Source organism: Portunus trituberculatus, chromosome 6, assembly GCF_017591435.1.
Source record: "Portunus trituberculatus isolate SZX2019 chromosome 6, ASM1759143v1, whole genome shotgun sequence".
In the NCBI taxonomy this organism is placed as follows: domain Eukaryota; kingdom Metazoa; phylum Arthropoda; class Malacostraca; order Decapoda; family Portunidae; genus Portunus; species Portunus trituberculatus.
The window spans coordinates 9,106,550-9,126,662 of record NC_059260.1 but is presented as its reverse complement, the minus strand read 5'-3'; the positions used below and the strand labels follow the sequence as shown (position 1 = coordinate 9,126,662).

The window sequence follows — 20,113 nt, the reverse complement described above, 5'->3', positions numbered from 1 at the left end:
GAGGCTGATAATTTACCTAATATTTATTAATATGTCCTATCGGGATACCCAATGTAATATAATGAGTGGTGAAAAGAAACGCTGATAAGGCTGTGGTGTATACTTTGTTTGCACTGGAACAAATCCTCTTCATCTTGGCTTCAGATATACCAGCTGCATCTGCTGTCCTCTTCCTCGCTTGATTTGTGGGTAAAAGTGGTTCTTGCAAGCTTTTTCTTTTAAGAAGTATCTATTAATTCTGTAGACAAACTCCTTGGTTTGGCTGTACATAGTAAGGCGGGGAAATGTCAGTGTGTCCTTCCATCGTGGCGACCAGATGAGAAGCGAGTCGATTTGCATGTACTTGGTTACCAAACTCCCCTTCTTCCCCCAGGGAAAATCTCACCTCGGGTTGAGTGGCAACGTCGCCCGTCCTGATATGCCATATCGTCATACATGTCCATGAAATATCTTATTTTCATTTAGTATATAACACTTATTTGTATCACCTGCTATTCAATTAAATAATCAAAATATTCTTAGAATGCCATTTGTTGATACTACTATGATTAGAGAACCATGAATAGTATAGGTTGAATGTTCTGATTTGAAATGGCAGAACAGCAAACAACACCCTACAGGTCAGTACTGTTTAGTTTTACTATAGTATTTTTCAGGGTATTTTTTAGGAAAAAAAGTGCGTCTTGTAGGCCGTAAAATATGGCAAATAGTTTCCTGTCTTTCTGTGCAAGCTCACTTCTCAAATGTTTGAAATACATTTTCATAATTTCATATACACACAGACTTTTAGCCCTATCTTATCTGATACTTAATAAACTGAACATTAAATTTTGGCCTGCATTGCTTAATACTACATAACCAAACACAAATAGAATCCTTGCTTATGATAATATCTTTAAGAATTGATATATGCAAAGCTTGCACCCTTGCTGCTTGTGTAAGTGTCATTAACATAACTAACTTTAGTGTTAGCTCTTTCAGGGAAAGTGTTTGTAATGGGCTCATACTCCTCAATTTTTGTAGCACTGGCATAACATCCCAGGTCTCTGTATACCTGTGGTTTGGTGGCCTTAAGTTGAATACCCTTTGCAGAAACCTGTTGACAAGTGGATGGTTTCCTGCTCTGCAGCCATCCATGACTATGCCCAGCAAGGAGAGAGCAGCTCTTGCTATGTTCACACATTCGTAGCTCACACCTCTACGAAAAGTTACAGATAAAGAATTTATAATATCACCTACAGTGAGATTAAGGGGATCAATGTCTAGTTAGTCGCGAAATTTTGTCCACCTCTTAACATGTAATTGGTATTGTTCCTCAGTTCCTGGTTTTCATGATCCCATGATAATGTTTGCACCTGCTGAAGATATGGCTCATTCTCGCAGCTTTTTCCCAACAACATGCATGCCATCAGTTTGGTGTGCCTCATGATGGGGTGTTTTTCTATTGATAGTGGGTGCTGCAAGAAATTCTGTGTCTTTGTTATGAGATGTGAGTTTTTGATGATCAGTCTGAGTAAGGTGCCCATCCATAGCTGGGATGTCCACAGTGGCACCACCATTCAACCCCTTGCCTTCTCCATTGTATCTTCTGCAGACACCTAGAAATCATGGCAAAAAGGGGAAATATATAAACTAATTCAAACTGTGCCCAGTTGATTGCAAAGGCATCAAAGTATTCTGCTTCAGGATCTGGTTTCCATGAGCAAAACCTTTTCACCTGTTTGTTTAGCCTTGATGCAAATAAATCTATGCTTGGGGGTTCTAAAAATCCCCAAATGTGCATTCTTCCAGTTTCCATTCATGTTTATCATTAAACTTTCCGAGATGCAGTGTCAGCCAAGATATTTTCTTTACCTGGGATGGGAGATCATGTGAGCCATGCATTGTTGTTAACACACCATTCCCATATGTCAATGCAGGTGTCATTACAAGAAAGAGATTTTGTGCCACCCACATCAGTCACATAGTTTACAGCTGTGGTATTGTCACAAATACTTTATTTAGTGTTCTTACCCTTAACCTGACTTTCCAATGATTGGAAAGCAAAGAGAATGTCTTTTATTTCTTTTGCATTAATATGTAAACCTTTTTCTTCTGAACCATCTTTTGTTCACTCTTTGACCATCTAGGCAACCACCCCAACCACACTTTGATGCATCAGTATAAATCTCTATTTCTGAACCTGTCTGAAATATTGTCCTGTCTTAACATTCTATATGATTAATCTCCCAGATTAAGTCTGACTATTTTTCTCATTAACCCCTTCGTGCCGGATGTTAAAAAAGCCTGCCTGTATGATATACGGGTGGTAGTGTCGCGCGCCCGAGGGCGGGAAACACGTGCAAGCTTGTCATTCTTGTCGTCTTTGTGTATTATGCTGCTATTTTTTAGTCACTATATCGCCTTCGAAGAGGAAAGTGGATGCTTCTCTCTTCGAGAGAAGAGAGAGAGAGAGAGAGAGAGAGAGAGAGAGAGAGAGAGAGAGAGAGAGTGACATTTGCTAATATTTTAGACACAAGTGGGACGATGTAGCTTATCTTCGAGAGGAAGAGGGGAGGGAGGGAAGGAGAGGGACGAGGAGAGAGAGAGAGAGAGAGAGAGAGAGAGAGAGAGAGAGAGAGAGAGAGAGAGAGAGAGAGAGAGAGATTAGAAAATTTGTTGTTTTTGTATTTGTGTGTGTGTGTGTGTGTGTGTGTGTGTGTGTGTGTGTGTGTGTGTGTGTGTGTGTGTATGTATGAGTGTGTGTGTGTATTTACCTAGTTGTAGTTTTACAGGGCCTGGTCTTTATGCTCGTGTGGCCCCGTCTCCATATCTACACTTATCCAATCTTACTTTAAAAGTGTGCACACTCGTTGCAGACACTACTTCTTCATCTAAACTCTTCCACGTCTCAATACATCTCTGCGGGAAACTATATTTTTTAATATCTCTCAGACATCTTCCCTTTCTCAGCTTTTTACTATGCGATCTTGTGCTTGGATGTCATATTCTTCTCTCAGGATCAGTTTCTCATTATCCACTTGGTCCATTCCATTGATCAATTTATAGACTTGTATCAGGTCTCCTCTCTCCCTTCTTTGTTCCAAGGTTGGTAGATCCATAGCCTTTAGTCTCTCCTCATATGTCATCCCTTCAAGTTCTGGGACCATTCTTGTAGCCATTTTTTGTAGCCTCTCCAATTTCCTTATGTGTTTCTTTTTATGAGGGGTCCACACTACTCCTGCATATTCCAATCTAGGTCTTATTATAGTACTTATCAATTTCTTCATCATTTCTTTGTCCATGTAGTGAAATGCTACTCCAATATTCCTTAACAAATTATATGTTTCTCTAAAAATTCTATCAATATGGCTTACTGGTTGATTGTTTTCTTCCATCGTCACTCCTAAGTCCTTTTCCTTTTTGACTTTCTCCAGTTCTATTCCATCTCCCATCTTATAGATTCCCACAGGTCGTCTTTAACCCTTTCCCATTTCCATGACATGGCTTTTGTTCACATTGAATTCCATTTCCCACTTCTTACTCCATTCCCAGATCTTATTTAGGTCTTCTTGCAGTATTTCACAATCCTCCTTTTGCTTTATAACTCTGCACAGTTTCGTATCCGCAAACAAATTTATGTAGCTGTTCACTCCTTCTGGCATGTCGTTAATATAAATGAGGAAAAGTATTGGTGCCAATACTGACCCCTCTGGCACTCCGCTTTCTACTGCTCTCCACTTGGACTTCATATCTTTAACTACCGTCCTTATTTCTCTCCCCCTCAAATAATTTTCTATCCATCTGAATGTGCTTCCTTTTAAGCCAGCCTTCTCCTCTAACTTCCACAGTAATCTTGCGTGTGGCACTTTGTCAAACGCCTTTTTTAAATCCAAATAGATGCATTCAACCCATCCCTCTCTCTCTTGTACTCTATCAACTATTCTAGAATAGAAACTCAATAAATTAGTTACACAAGACTGTCCTTTTCTAAAACCAAATTGGCTATTTGATATTAATTTGTTGTCTTCAAGGAACTAGATCCATTGTTTCTTTATTATTCTTTCACACATCTTGCATATTACACTAGTTAGTGATACCGGTCTGTAATTTAAAGGTTCTTCTTTCCTTCCGCTCTTATATATGGGAACCACCTCAGCTCTTTTCCATTCTACTGGCACTGTTCCATTTTCTATTGAGCATTTTATGATGTTGTATATAGGACTTGCTAGTTCTTCCCTACATTCTTTCAGTATTCTGCCTGAGACTTCATCCGGTCCCATTGCCTTCTCTTCATCCAGTTCCTTCATTAACTCTTTTATTTCAAGCTTGGTTACTTTAATCTCTTTCATATAGATTGTCTCTATTACCCTGTGGCCTCTCAAATTTGGATTCTTTAGTAAAGACCTCCTGGAATTTTTTATTTAATAGTTCTGCCATACTTTTGGGTCTTCTACCATCCTGTTCTCTCCTTTTAACCTTTCTATTGTTTCTTTTTGCATAATTTTTCCATTTATGAATCTATAGAACAATTTTGGTTGCTCCTTACATTTTTCGACAATATCTTTTCAAGTTCTTTTCCTCTTCCTTCCTCACCTTAACATATTCATTTCTTGCTGCCTTGAAGTTTTCCTTATTTGTTGGATTCCTATTTCTCCTCCACCTTTTCCATGCTCCATCTCCTTTCTCCTTTGCCCTAGCACACCTTGCATTAAACCAATCTTTCTTTCCTTCTTCTTTTGGTCTATATTTTGGGACATATTCCTGACTCCTGTTTTGTATATTTCCAAAAATAAGTTATATTTGTCTTGCATTGTCTCTGAGTTTTCCATCTCCTCCCAGTCTACATTTTTAAAATAGTTCTTGAGATTCTCAATATCAGCCTTTCTGTAATTTAATCGGTCTCCTTTGTATGAATCGTCTCTATTTCCCTTTCCCTTCCTCTATATCTATTTCTAATATTGCATGGTCACTCTTTCCCAATGTGCACTTATATCTTATATCGTCATTCATTTGTATACCCCTTGTAAAAACTAGGTCCAATCTCACCGGCTTGTCGTTTCCTCTGAATCTTGTGCATTCCTTTACTCTGGTCCATCATATTGTCTATCATTAGGTTCAAGAATCTTTCTCCCCAGGCTTCTTCCCCCATACCACTTTCATAATTTTCCCAGTCCACTTCTTTACAGTTGAAATCTCCTACTAATATCACTTTTCTCCTTTCTTTAACGATTCTCATTAGACTCCTTATTGTGTCATCTATCATGTCTTTATATTCTTGATTGGTCCATGAATTTGTTTTTGGTGGCACATATGTTACAATGATTGTTATCTCTTTTTTATTAATATGCATCTTAATATACAATACATTTCATTTATCACTATCTCTTTCCTTAACATAATCATGACTCCTCCTCCTCCTTTACCCACTCTGTCTCTTCTCCATACATTATACCTATTGTCCAAGTCTATTTTGATTGCCTTATTTAGTTTTGTTTCAGCCAGGCATACAATATCTGGATTTTCTTTCCTTATGTAATCTCTTAATTCTAGTTTACTTTTTTTTGTGTGTGTGTTTTTTCACGAATGTTACAAGGCGGGACGCATGTAACTTATCTTTTGAGAGGGAGAGGGGGAGGGAGGAAGGGAGATGGGAGGGAGGAAAGGGAGATGGGAGGAGGAAGAGAGAGAGAGAGAGAGAGAGAGAGAGAGAGAGAGAGAGAGAGAGAGAGAGAGAGAGAGATGGGAACAGTCTATGCCATTGGGTAATTTTAGACACAAGGCATGTAGCTTTTCTTTAGTGATTGGTGGAGACAAGGATGGTGGGAGGAGCACTAGGATGTTGGTATCCAACACACTATACGGGACAACTGAACTGAAGAAAGCTCAGAAAAGAAATATGATGTCTACGAAGGCGTCACCGTATTTGCTACTGGGGCTTCATGACGCCTACATAGGCGTCACCGTATTGAAGGGGTAAATTCCATCCGTTTGTCAAAGTTGCCCTTCTCTTTTTCCAAAGCCACGATTTTAGCTTTTTTCAGCTTTCTGTAATGTAATTTGCCCATTTCCAAAGCTGGAACTGCAGCAACCAGATGACCAATTACCCTGGCCACTTCCCTGGTTTTGTCTGTTTTTGTTTTAGTAATTGTCTACAGTTCTGCAATATTCTATCCTTTTTGTGCTCTGGCAGTATAACAGTCATGTTCTCAGAGTCAATTATTTTCCCCAGATATTCTAGTTCCTTTATGGAATCCAACACTTATTTTTTTCCTCTTTTTTGAAGAAACCTATTTGTCTTAAAAATGTCATTGTGCTTTGTATACAGTCATAACAACCTGCCCATGAGGAGTTACACATCAGAGAGTCATCAATAAAGCTGGTGATGGTGTATCCCTGTTCTCTCAAAGTTGCAAAAACTGGTTTCATTAATTTAGTACATAGCTTAGGACCTTCTGATATGCCATTGGGGAGACATGTGAACTGATGAATTTTTTTCTTGCCATCTAAAACAGAGATATTCTTGTTGTTCATCTGCTATTTGTACTGAATAGTATGCATACCTTAGATCAACTGAGGCCATGTAATAAGCTTAATTGCTTACTCAAAATTTCCATTTTAAAATACAGTGGAGATTCAATACCCGAACTTAATTAGTTCCAAATGGCCGTTGAGTATTAAAAAGTTTGACTATTGATACCTATAAATAAGGTAATTCGTTCCAGTCATTGCCAAACCCAAGTTTAGAAAAAAGCAGCGGTTTGATTATGCAGTCGCCACTAGCATTGGCACACAGAAACCTGTCTTTCATGGGCTTGTTTCCTGGCAAACATTTCTCTTCCTTTGATCATGTTTGGTATTTTTTTTTTTTTCCAAAACAGGCCAGTTTCATCACAATTAACAATGATGGGATTTTTAGCTTGTGTTAACTCGGGTGGTTTGGCAAAAAACACACAAAATAGCCTGTATAGTAAGTCCTCGTTATACGGTAGTTCTTTATCCGGTAAATTCACAGTTACAGAATATGGAAACTACTACCTTCAATTTGATATACGGTAAGAAAAATTCACAGGTATGGTATCCGCTCATGTCATCCGAGAGGGCCCAGCGCGGGGGAGCAGGGGTGATGACGTCATCCACGCCATACCTCCCTGCCACTCACAGTACTGACTTCAACTTGACCACCTTTGGTGGTCTCTTCCTCTCCCCCATTTTTTTTTTAATTGCATTACATATTATTTACATGCATTACTAATTAGATGAATAAATGGAATATTAAATAATAATTATGGCAAACATTAAAAGCCTACTACCAGCGGCAAACCATATAGCAATTGATAAAGGGCACAGATGGGCCTGGCAAGCCCACTATTAGAGAATGGTGGAAGTTGTATGACATCAAGCACGCCTTAGATAACATCAAATCATCTTGGGACGAAGTGAAGACGTCTACCATGAACTTGGCATGGAATAAAGTATGGCCAGAATGTGCGCATGACTTCCCAGGCTTTGCTGAAGACGACATCAGTGCGATCAGAAATAACAGTAAATCTGTGCCATAGGGCTGGCTTCGATGAAGTTGATGATGATGATGTTCAAGATCTTTTTGAAAGCCATGCTGAACCTCTCTCAAATGAACTTATAGAGCTAGACAAGGCATCACAGGAGACAGAATAAGAGATAGATGGGGAAGAAGAACTTGTGTGTGGCCTGGACATCAAAACTCTTAGAGAATGTCTCGGTGTTATTGAAAGAGCTCTGGAAATCCTGAAGGAATGTGACCCAGGAGTAACAAAGTGGCTCATGACGTAGAGAAAAATGTCAAGATTTATCAAGAAATCTATGATGAAAAAACAAGAAAGACCAAACAGTCCTCCATCTACTCGTTCTTCAAACCAGTCAGACATGCCGTCCCTCTCAAACCTGTTGACCCTGCTACAGCTGGCCCTTCCACATCTACTGCCGACAGTTCTACAGCTAGCCCTTCATTCATGTCCTCTTTCTTCAAACCAGTGAAACGTGCCATGCCGACTCTGCTACAGCTTGCCCTGCCTCCATATCCTCTTTCTTCAAACCAGTGAAATGTGCTGACCCTCCTACAGCTGGCCCTTCCTCCATATCCTCTTTCTTCAAACCATTGAAACGTGCCGACCCTTCCACATCTTCTGACAGTGCAGACGACAACGTCTTATCCTCGTTTGCACATTCAGCGGAAGATGAGTAAGAGCTGAAATTCCTATTGTCCCTTAGCCTTGGGAGGGACATCATCTGATAGAATACAGGGCAAGTGAAAGGTAAATAAAATAGTTTTGTTTATTTCTTTTGCTCAGTACTTTCCATTTTTTTTTTTTTTATGACGATTTTCATGTATTTTAATTTCTGTAGGGGTGACTTTTGACGTGCTGTAATGCATTCCCTATTATTACATGTTATAATATGTTTGGTATATGGTAATTTCAATTTACGGTAAGGAATGCATATGTACCATATAATGAGGACTTACTGTATTCACATACTGATTACACTTGGAAATTCAATAAATGAGTAAGAACAAATGGTGTTCTGCCCACAAGCAACTCTTCCTCTTTGCAATGCAAAAAACAGAAGTCTCTAGACGCTATGGTTACCAAAATATCACAGGTTGAATGAGGTGGTGTCATCGGTGTGCGTGGCCTTGCGTCCGATCGGGTCCAGCGGCCTTGGCTAGAGCAATAGGAAATAGGCCCCTTTTATCCACTCTCTCTCTCTCTCTCTCTCTCTCTCTCTCTCTCTCTCTCTCTCTCTCTCTCTCTCTCTCTCTCTCTCTCTCTCTCTCCTCCAGCCTTGAACTTGCTAGCAGTTAATATCAGCAGCTTGCCTCTTCATTTAGAAAGCTTTTTCGATCAGCGTCTTGTCGTTAGCAATAAGAAATTTGATGTAATAGGATTTTGTGAAGCACGCCTTAACAATATTATTTGTGAACTGTATTCCATTGAAGGATATACCACATACTATAACAACAAGAGTACTCAAGGTGGGGGTGTGGCTGTATACATCAACTAATCATTCCGGACTTCCTTACTTAATAATCTATGTTTCCAGCTGCCACACATTGAATCCTTGTTTCTTCAAATAACCCAGCCACAAAAATTCATTGTAGGAATGATATATAGACCTCCTAATTCTGATGTTGATGATTTTCTTGCTTATATAATAGACATTATTACTTTACATCCAAATGCAAAATACCGATTTATATCATGGGTGATTACAATATTAATATCTTGAATTATCATGAAAGAAGCGCCCAAGATGTTGTGAATATGTTCCATAGCTATTCTTTTTTCTCTACCATAAATAAACCAACACGTGTAACTAGTCATTCAGCAACTATTATAGACCACATCTGGACAAACGACATTAATCATTATATTTCCAGTGGAATATTATATAACTCAATCAGTGACCATTTACCTATTTTTAGCTCATTTTACATGAAGAACAACAGTAGCCCTCAATCAGTAACTTTCATTAATAGGAAATTTACAGATGAAGAGGTGAATGCCTTTAAACTCAATCTATCTCGCTATGACTGGCAACTAAATTCAACAAATTGTGATGGAAATGATCTTTTTAACTGGTATATAGAGAAATTTATTGAACTTTACAACCTACACTTTACTGTATCTACTACCATAATTAAAGAAAAACACTTGGGCAAGCTGCACATCACGCCAACTATTCTTCTATTAATTAAGCAACGCAATAAACTACAAGCACTTTACGCCAAATGGCCCTTAACGTATGAAACAACTTTTAAATCTTTCAGAAATAAAGTGACATCCATCATAAGATCAGCCAAGGAAAATTATTATAAGAACAAATTAAGAGACTGTGCTGGAGATGCAAAGAAGACCTGGAGAACTATTAATAGCTTAATGGGAAAAATGTATCCGAAATCTCCACCATCATTTCATTTTAATGGAGGTACTATTACTAATAATTATGATGTGGCAAAAGCATTTAATGATTACTTTAGTAATATAGGTAATTTACTTGCCAATAACATCCAAGATATACAGCCTCCTTTCAACATGTATCTTCCTGAACCTGTCCCTTACTCTTTTTATTTAAGACCTATGGCACTGGCTGAAATTAAATCTGTAATTCTTAATATGAAAATCTCTACTCCTGGCCATGATGAAATTCACTCAAAAATCATTATCCAATGTTGTGACATCATTTCACCGTTTCTTGTATTTATAATAAATAAGTCATTTCAGGAGGGAACGTTTCCACATCACTTGCAGATCGCGCGTGTTGTCCCTGTCTTTAAGAAAGGTGACAACTCTCTACCACATAATTACAGACCAATCTCCATTTTGCCCAGCTTCAGTAAAATTTTGGAGAAAGTAATGGTTGTAAGGCTTACGGACTACCTCACAAATATTTCAATTCTTTTGTCATCCCAGTATGGTTTTCGCCCAAAGTTCTCTACAGAGTTAGCAGTTTATAGTCTTTGTCAAGATATATACAATGCAATGGATAACAAATTATTTCAGTTAACTGTGTTCTGTGATCTTACTAAGGCATTTGACACCATCTCTCATTCCATCTTACTACATAAACTGCATTGTTACGGAATACATGGTATTGCTAACAACTGGTTTAAAAGTTACTTATCCCATAGAAAACAATACACCACTTTTAACAATGCCTCATCTTGTAATAACATCACATGTGGGGTTCCTCAGGGATCAATCCTTGGCCCTATACTTTTTAAAATTTATATTAATGACATCACCCGCAGCAGCAACAAATTAAGCTTTTTACTATTCGCTGATGACACAACTATCTCTATTCAAGGATCTAGTCTTGAAAGTATCACTCACACTTTAAATACAAAGTTGTCAAAAGTCTCTAATTGGAACAAGAGCAATAAACTAACCTTAAATATCAATAAAACTAATTTCATGGTTTCCAATCCACTTATGTCTTGGCCAACACACACATCAGTTACAATTGATAATATTACACTAAATGAAGTTTCAGATTTTAGGTTTCTAGGAGTCCTCATCGATAGAAAATTGAAATGGAAAGAACACTTTGACGTGATGAAATCCAAGATATCTTTATTAACAGGAATAGTTTTTAGAATAAGAGATTACTTGAATGTTAACTGTTTACGTCAAATTTATTTAACATTAGTATATCCTCACCTATTATATTGTTGTGCCGTGTGGGGAGGGGCGAATGGAACATATATAAACAACATTTTTATTACTCAAAAGAAACTTTTGCGTGTCATTACTTACAAACAACGCTACGAACACACACACAATGTATTTAGAGATCTAAGATTATTAAAGCTTCCAGACATTTTACATCTACAGACACATTTATTTGTACATAAATCTTTACATTCATTTCCCATCAAATGTGGCTTTACTTCAATGCCTAGTAATGTTATGCGGAGAACACGAGATCTACGCTTCCGCTGTCCAGGACATCGCATGCCAAGCAGAGCGTCCTGTCAAGAGGAGCCAAAGCCTGGAACGATCTTACCTCAAGACTTAAAATCCGATGGAAATATACTATCATTTAAATGCAAATTAATAAAAGAAATATTCGCCTCATATGACAATGTATAGATGTATAGTATTTCACAAATACTACATACTCTGAGTAAAAGGTTTTATAACAGATAACACTATTCATTAGGTCCTATTTTTGTACATTATTTCATTTGTGTATGTGTATACTTTTTTGCAACAGCTAATATTATTTAATTTTGCTATATGTTTGTTTATGAGAAGTCCCTTGCTATGATGTTCACCGTATAATAATCTACAGGCCCTATGAAAGCTTTGGCTTAACGAGCCTGGCTTCGCAACACAGTATGTTTACTGCCCATTATGTACATGACTATAGAGCCAAATAAATGTATCAGTATCAGTATCTCTCTCTCTCTATGGCTTATTCTCACCACTAACAAGCCTCTTTGGTGCCATTGTAAGCTTCTAAATGAAAAAAAATAATAAATAAATAAATAAAAATATAAAAAATTGTGGAGAGAAAGCGCAGGACAACATTATTCTTACGACAGCGAAAGATGAACTGGCTGCGGTGGCCCAGTGGGGCGCGTGGGGCGGCGGGAAGGGAGAGACCCTTTGTTTACAGCCACATGGATGGACGTTCAACTAATAGGTATTTTTTCGAGTATTAAGTCGAACTTTTGCGTTCAACTTTTTGAAAAGTTCAACTATTTAGATGTTCGAGTGTTGAGTCTCCACTATATTTGTAAACAATGTGTTTGTTTAATTTTTCCAAATTAGGGGCCATTCTGAATTCTCCATTCTTTTTCTTCCTCAAAAATACACAACTGATTTCCCTAGCGCGGGTAATATTTAACGTAGACGTGCCGTGTTAGGGAAAATCGCGTTAATTAAGCATCAAATAATAATGGTTTCCTATGGAGAAAATTCCAACTGGTACCAGAGCCTCCAATATTTGAAGTTCCTCTACCAAAAAACTTACCTTGCGGTACTCAGAGAGAATAGCTAGACATACTACTAGTTCAGGATTTATATCAACATGATACTACTGTATAGTAACATCAATTTTAGTGAAACACTCTGTAACTTTCTGCAACACTTTAATTGTACAACATATTAACAAAAAAAAATATAGAAAACTTGGAGTACGGCATATTATCTTCTCTGAAGCAAGGGAAGAACTCAACGCAGCGAGGGCAGGGTGAGGAATAACGAACGTGGCTGGTGGTGGGAGTGTGCGTGGGTGTGGCGTGCGCATCATTGTTGCACGTTAGGGAAGCAGAAACACGTTAAGGGCTAAAATGGCTTTTTTATATTATGCCGCGTTAGGGAAATCTGCTTTAGGGAAACCTGCGTTAGGGATGTATATACAGGCAACCCCCGTTTAACGAAGGTTCACACAACAAAATTTCGCTATAGCGAAGGTTTAATTTTACTACCATCTGCTCGTTTAACGAACACCAAACTCGCTTTAACGAAGTTTTATCCAGGTATTTTTTTTCCAAATTTGAAAGCCCACTGTATCATGCAAGCTGACAGGCTTTTGAATACATCAGGAGCTGCTGGTACTAAGGCTTGCCTCAGGAGGAATCCTGAGACACCTATAGAATAAAGATCAAAATCAAGCCTCTCATGGACAACACAGGCTCTGCCGATACAAAGGCCTGACTCAGAAGAAATTCTGTGTCACCTGTAGTATCAAGATCAAGATCAAGATCACACGCACCACTCGCTGCCCAGTCAAAACATAACAGCGTCACCAGCAGCTCATCTTCCTTAGTTCAACTTACCACCAAAACACCCTGCTATGTGGCCTAACGTTCCTAAGAAGACCAGGAAGTGTCTTACTCTCGAAGTGAAGCTGGGTATTATTCACAGACAAGAGAGAGGCCAGAAAACTAATAACATTGCTTCCCACCATGGCTTGACTCCATCTACTGTCTACTATTTTCAAGTCAAGATACTCTATTAAGAAGGCTAGTGAGACCTCATCTTCCTTGCAAGCTAAAAGAACCACCAGAACTCGTGACTCTACAATGGATAAAATGGAAAGCCTTGTGGAAATGTGGTACATAAGTTTTGTATGCAGTACCATGATGCGCACTTTGTTTACATTCCACAGGTTGCCGGTTAGTGTATTTCCGTTTCACTCTCCCTCCCTTCATAAAGTTAAGATCATCAACATTATAAAGTTACGTACATACATACATTAGTGTACATTATAATGACTTAAATTAAACTACCTAAATATTTAACTTCATAATTTTTACTTACATTAAACCTTTTACTGTACTATGATGCACTCTCACTTTGCTTACTCTCAATGGAAGTTCAAATCAGGGGTTATACTTGTTATAATCAGTTCGCTTAACAAAATTTTGCTTAACGAAGTATTTTTTTAGGAACGTAACCCCTTTGTTAAACGGGGGTTGCCTGTATATGTATAGGGGAAATTATTTGTTCGTCTTGTTTTTGGGTTTCTGTGATCACTTTAAGCTCTAACAATTTAACAATTTCCTAGGAGATAACCCTGCACTGTTCCTTGTTAAAAACATATTCCACCCCGTCCCCAAATCAGTGTTCAATGCTGCCTACATCTATGTCAAGGTGGCAATGTGCAACAATGTCCAAAATGAAGGAATCACTTGTGATCTTTTGCCGTTCATGTAGAAACTTGTGAAGTCTACCAGCTTCAAATCCTTTGCTTACCTGAGTTAATGCCATGGATTGGTGTGTCCCTGGCTTTGGTAGTTTTTTTGGTTCAGAGTCTTGCCTGGAGGACTGACGTTGGTCTGCCTTATTACCATACTTCCAGTAGTTGGAATCTGGAGGAAATGCCTCTGTTAGGGTTTTTTTTAAAAGAATCCTCTTGTTTTAGGTCCTCTAAATTTTCCTCAGGCAGATTTCCATGGTGTGAAAGATTTCTTAACTGAACTTATTCTTGAGTTTTGCAGAGTCCTCAATTGTTTTTGCTGATTGAGAGACATCATCTCCAAACAAAAATCTTTTCATGGAAACCTTCTCAGAGCACAGGTGGTTGTACCTTGGGTTAATTTCAGACTTGATGATGAATCTTCTACCCAGGTTATTGTGATAGTTGGCATTCTCAAGCAAAGCTAAGGCCAAATTAATCAAATCCACTCAGCAAGCAACACTTTCATGTCCAGTGTCCTGTAGAATTTTATCTAGAGGTGTGAGTGCCTTAATGATGATTGTGGCAGCCTTAAGAATGTCCTTACTGACATCTTTCATACAAAAATCAGCCCTCTTTGCCTTTACCTTGAGAGCTTCTAAGATCTGTGCATTGCACTCCACAGGTGCTAATGCATGATGATTGATAGGCCTCTTGATAATTTTATTATCCAAGATCTGTTTGTAATCTTCCTCACACATGTCATGATCAAATAGATGATTTACCATGTCAGCTACAGGTAATTCAATACCCTCTGAAATGTCATCCACCAGCCTCTATGTCTGAGTTATGTAAGTGGACGCTACCTAGTGTGGGTTCCTCATGAATTTCACCATTTTCACCGCTGTCCTCATCATCCGATTTAAAACCGGCAAAACTCCCCATCGAGTCTGTAAGCTTGCTCTCAGATACTTGTGTGGGGAGAGGACATCCTGCCACATATATCATGTCTATGGGTGGCGTCGCTGACTACTGCCTTGTTTACATTTTTGTCAGATGACCTTGAGATGCCTGGCTATCTCCCCATAAATCAGCAATGGCTTCCATCATCATAGCCCAGGGAAATGTGTTCATCTCATCCCTTGAAACATAGGGAGAGGGGTCAGTTGAAGTCAGCTGGCTCTCTCTCATTCCACCCTCGCAGACTGACTGTTACTTCCACTCTTGTCATCACTCCTGACACGGTTACTTCTGCGTGTCAAGCTCTCCTGGCGAGAAGAACTTCAGGACATCTTTCTTCCGTGAGAACTTGCATCTCTTCCATGAGAGGATCTTCTTTTCGTGCCCAAATGCTGTTTTTTTGGGTGAACTGTCACCATCTGTAGCCGTCGTGGCAGAGCAGTGCAGTGGCACCTGCCTCACTGGCCTCCCCAACAAAACTAGCAGACCTGTTTGCTCCTGACTGGCAAAGTCCAATTTTCAGGGCACATACCCACATACGTACGACAGCATGGGATTATTGAAGCAACTGGCGGTGCAGGGTGATGTGGTGTATCTCATGGGAAAGCATACTTCTGCAGAAAAGTGATTTGCTGAAGTATAATTTTTTTTACTGATTAGTGAACAGTAAATTAAAGAACCAAGAATGGATAAGCAAGTTCGAAGTGAACGAACTAGAAAGCACAAAGCCTGCAGAAATGGCAGAGGTTATGAATAACTTTACTTCAAGTTTTCACCAGGGAGGATGATTTTAATAGTTGTGTGGAGACAAATATGATTGGCGTCAAACTGGGTATTGAAGGAGTGTAGCAATGAGTTAAGTGCCAGAATATACAATATCATAGTGAGATAGAGGCATAGTGGATAAGGAGGTGAGCTTGGGATTGGGCAGACGTCCATGCGTAGATTCAATTCCCACCATGTATCACCTTTATACTTTGCCATTTGTTGAGTGGTTTAAAGTTACCTACATATCACCAGACACCCAGGTTCTAGGTGGCTACACCAAAGATGCACTTGGGTGGTGATATGGGCCCTAATATGGGTACCACTATAAATAAAATTGCCTGCGCCACTAATGGGTAGAAGCTTAACAGCACTTCCAATACTCTTCAAGTAACTTACAAGCGCTATAGGCCAGGACATAGAAAAAAAAAAATATTGAGGCCAATAACTTATTAAGTGAAAAATAGTTTGGCTTTCGGAAGGGATGTTTTTGTACAACTAAATATGTTTCTATTCAAGAGTTATTGATATAATACTTACAAGAAAAAGATGGATGGGCTGACTGTGTGTACATGGATCTGAAGAAAGCGTTTGACAAAGTTCCACACAAAACACTAGTGTGGAAACTCAGAGAAGAAGGCAAAAAATTGCTATCATGGATGGAGGATTTTCTGAAGGACAGGGAGATGAGGACTGTCATTTGAGATGAACAACCAACATGGGCAGTGTAGACCTCCTAGATAATAAAGTGATGTGCTATGCCTGTAGAACGCGCATTTAAAGGTAGCACTGGGCACTGCATAACTGGTTTTATAAATTTCCTTTTTTTTTTTTTTTTCCTGGCCTGGCATCTTTATTGCAAGGTGGGAATGGTGGTAGGCATGAAGGACAATGGAAACATGCCTCTCTTTGAGGTTTACTCAGTCATGTGTAGAAATGAACATACTGCTCATTTATCAGATTCATGATGACTAAAAATATTTCAGTAATAAATAAGAAAAATTATCTTGTGATTTTGCTAAGTTAGATTTCTTAAAGAGCACACATTTACCTCAAAACAATTATTGAGGCCCAATGAATATTATAATATATACAAATTTCCAGCATTTTCATTCAGTTTTCCTACTTTGTATACTTTACAGATTTTTTCTGTGGATAGTGCCCAAACATACTTTGAAGAACGTGCATGTTGTCCTAATTTCCGAATGCAATTTCCAAAAATTTCTTTGATTTGTTTTCCTTATCCCATAGACACCATTTGTACCAAATTCCATAAAAAAAATTCAACCTGGATCAATGACTGGGTTAAATAAATAGTTAAAATATGTGGGAGCGAAATTAAATAAATAAGCCCCAATTTGGTTTCAGAAAAGAAAGATCATACTTAACAAATTTATTTTGTGTGAATTACCAATAAGTATCACCTGTTATACATTGTTAATTTGCTAAATTTTGTTCTTGTTTTTTTTTTATATAGAAGAGATCATCACTTTTTTTTACATGTGTGATGTTTGGGGTTTGATGCTAGGATCATTGTTACCCTAGGATTACAATTAGCCACTGCTTCAGAGCAGAACCTTGGCCTTATAAGATGCAAGCTCATTTTCTGAGGTCAAACTCTTCAAGCTGAACCACTCATTTCCGTAAAGTGATGGCAAGAGTACTTTTCTTCATTGCTTGGACCCAGGGAGTTACAATAGTAGTGTGAATGAGTTTCAATGTGAAAGTTGTGTGACTAGTCCTAGCTACCCATTTTGGTATTCGTTGATAGCATAGAGTATGTGTGGTTTCCATCACTTGAGAGTAATGGTGCAAGATAACATTTTAAGATTGCAACAGAAATGTCCAACACTGAATTTGCCATGATATTTCCAAAGGAATACATTTAGTGTTAGGGAAAATTTTCAGTAGTGGCTTAATATCTGTCAGAAAGGTAAAGGTAGTAAGTGCCTAATTATTTATTTATTTTTATTTTTTACAGGAATGCAGTTTGTATACAAAGAGATAATTGATGGTGAAGATGCCTACACATGCCAGCTCTGCCAGAGGTCTTCTGATGCTTATATGTTATCAGCTTCCAGGATGTTTACACATTTGACTTCTTTAGGACACAATCAAAACTATTTGGTGAGCCCAAACTATTAGATATATAGAAATAGACCATGAGAATGTTATGTAGAGTAGAACTTTGTCTGACCAACTTTTACTTGAAATGTTAGTTTAGAATAGAACTTTTTCTGATCAGCCTATGCTTAGACTGTTGGTTCAGAAAATAACTGTCTGATTAATCTGTGCTAAAAATATTGATTTAGATTAGAACTTTGTCAGTCAACCTATACTTAAAATATTGGTCTGACCAACCTGTATTTAAGATGTTCATTTAGAATATAACTTTGTCTGAATCTGTACTTAAAATGCTTCTTGTGTTTCTAATATTTTAATCTTATAACATTATGATTTTTAGTTCTGCTGATATCTAGATATTATTGTGTCCAGATATTAAACTGGACTAAGTCTGCTTAATTATCCAGACATCATACCCACATACTGGTGTGATTTGGCAGTGCAGTAGTGTATTCTGTCTCTAAAGCTGAACTCTTCTCTCAAACCTTTGCTAACAACTCTATCTTGGATGATTCTGAACTTGTCCCTCCCTCTCCTCCTCCCTCTGACTATTTCATAGCATCAATCAAAATTCTCTGTAATAATGTTTTCCATGCCCTCACTGGCCTAAACCCTTGGAAGGCTTATGGACATGATGGGGTCCCTCCTATTGTTCTCAAAAACAGTACTTCCATGTTTGCACCTTGCCTGGTCAAGCTCTTTCAACTTTGTCTATTGACTTCTACCTTTCCTTCTTGCTGGAAGTTTGCCTCCATATAGCTTGTTCCTAAAAATGGGTGATTGTTCTTATCCCTGAAACTACCACCATATATCTTTAATCTCATGCTTGTCTAAAGTTTTTGAATTTATTTTGAATAGGAAGATTATTAAACATCTATCACTTCGCAATCTTCTATCTGATCGCCAGTATGGCTACCGTTATGGTCGTTCTTCTGGTGATCTTCTGGCTTTCCTTATTGAGTCTTTTAGAGATTTCAGTGAAACTTTTGCTGTAGTGTTAGGTTTATCAAAAGCTTTTGATAAAGTCTGGCATAAAACTTTGCCTGTTCTATTGCTGCTGTGGTAGACGGCCACTGTTCTTCTCTTAAATCTATTAATAGTGGTGTTCCTCAGGGTTCTGTCCTGTCATCCACTCTCTTTCTATTGTTCATAAATTATCTTAACCAAACTTCTTGCCCTGTCCACTCCTATGCTGATGATACCACCCTACATCTTTTCACATCCTTTCAGAAACGACCAACCCTTCAGGAAGTCAACAGATCATGCAGGGACACTGCAGAATACCTAACTTCAGGTCTTTTTAAGATTCCCAATTGGGGCAGAGAAAATCTAATAGTTTTCAATGCCTCAAAAACTCAATTCCTCCATCTATCAACTCGACACAACCTTCCAGACAACTATCTCCTCTTCTTCAACTGCACTCAGCTGTCTCTCTCTTCTACACCGAATATCCTCAGTATGTCCTTTACTCATAATCTTAACTGGAAATTTCACATCTCATATCTTGCTAAAACAGCTTCTATGAAGTTAGGCGTTCTGCGGCATCTCTGCCCCGTTATTTCTTTTAAGTTTTTCATTTGAAACCCAATGCTACCTCTTAATTCCAGGAATTCTTTCTAAAACTCTATTTTAAAAAACCAGAAAATGTTTTATCCCATGTTACCGTACTATACCACAATTCATGTCTATAAACTGAAATAGAATACAGTTTTATCAGAAAGACCTAAAGTTAAAGCTATCCAAGTTGACCTATTCTAAATTCCAAGAAAATGAGACATTCTTTGGGACAATTCTGACAGTCCAGTGAACTAATGTGTTGACTTAGATGATGTGGATGAATTGATTTGCCTTATAAGCTAATCATTTGATAGGTCCTATATATTCATTTATAATATAGTTATGTTATTTGAGGTTGGTTTGAGATCTTTTATTAATCTTGTAGAAGCTTTTGCATAGAGTACTAATTTTACCTTGCATTGCAGTAAACACCAAGAATTAGAACAATTTAGAGTATACCTAAGGTGTGCTCTGAAATTCATGGAAACATAAAAGCTCTGAGAGACCCACTATTATGTTTGTCAAACATAACAGAGTTGTGTTTTTATAACTTTTTCCTCTT

General features: G+C 38.1%; 1 protein-coding gene across 1 annotated transcript in view; it reads left to right on the top strand.

Moving 5' to 3' along the window:
- Positions 1–20,113, top strand: part of LOC123517268 — a 230,171-nt gene that overhangs the window by 130,675 nt on the left and 79,383 nt on the right. The window contains exon 8 of the mRNA XM_045277241.1: positions 17,852–17,997. Coding sequence (XP_045133176.1) covers positions 17,852–17,997 — 146 coding nt within the window. The remainder of the gene's footprint in view (positions 1–17,851; positions 17,998–20,113) is intronic.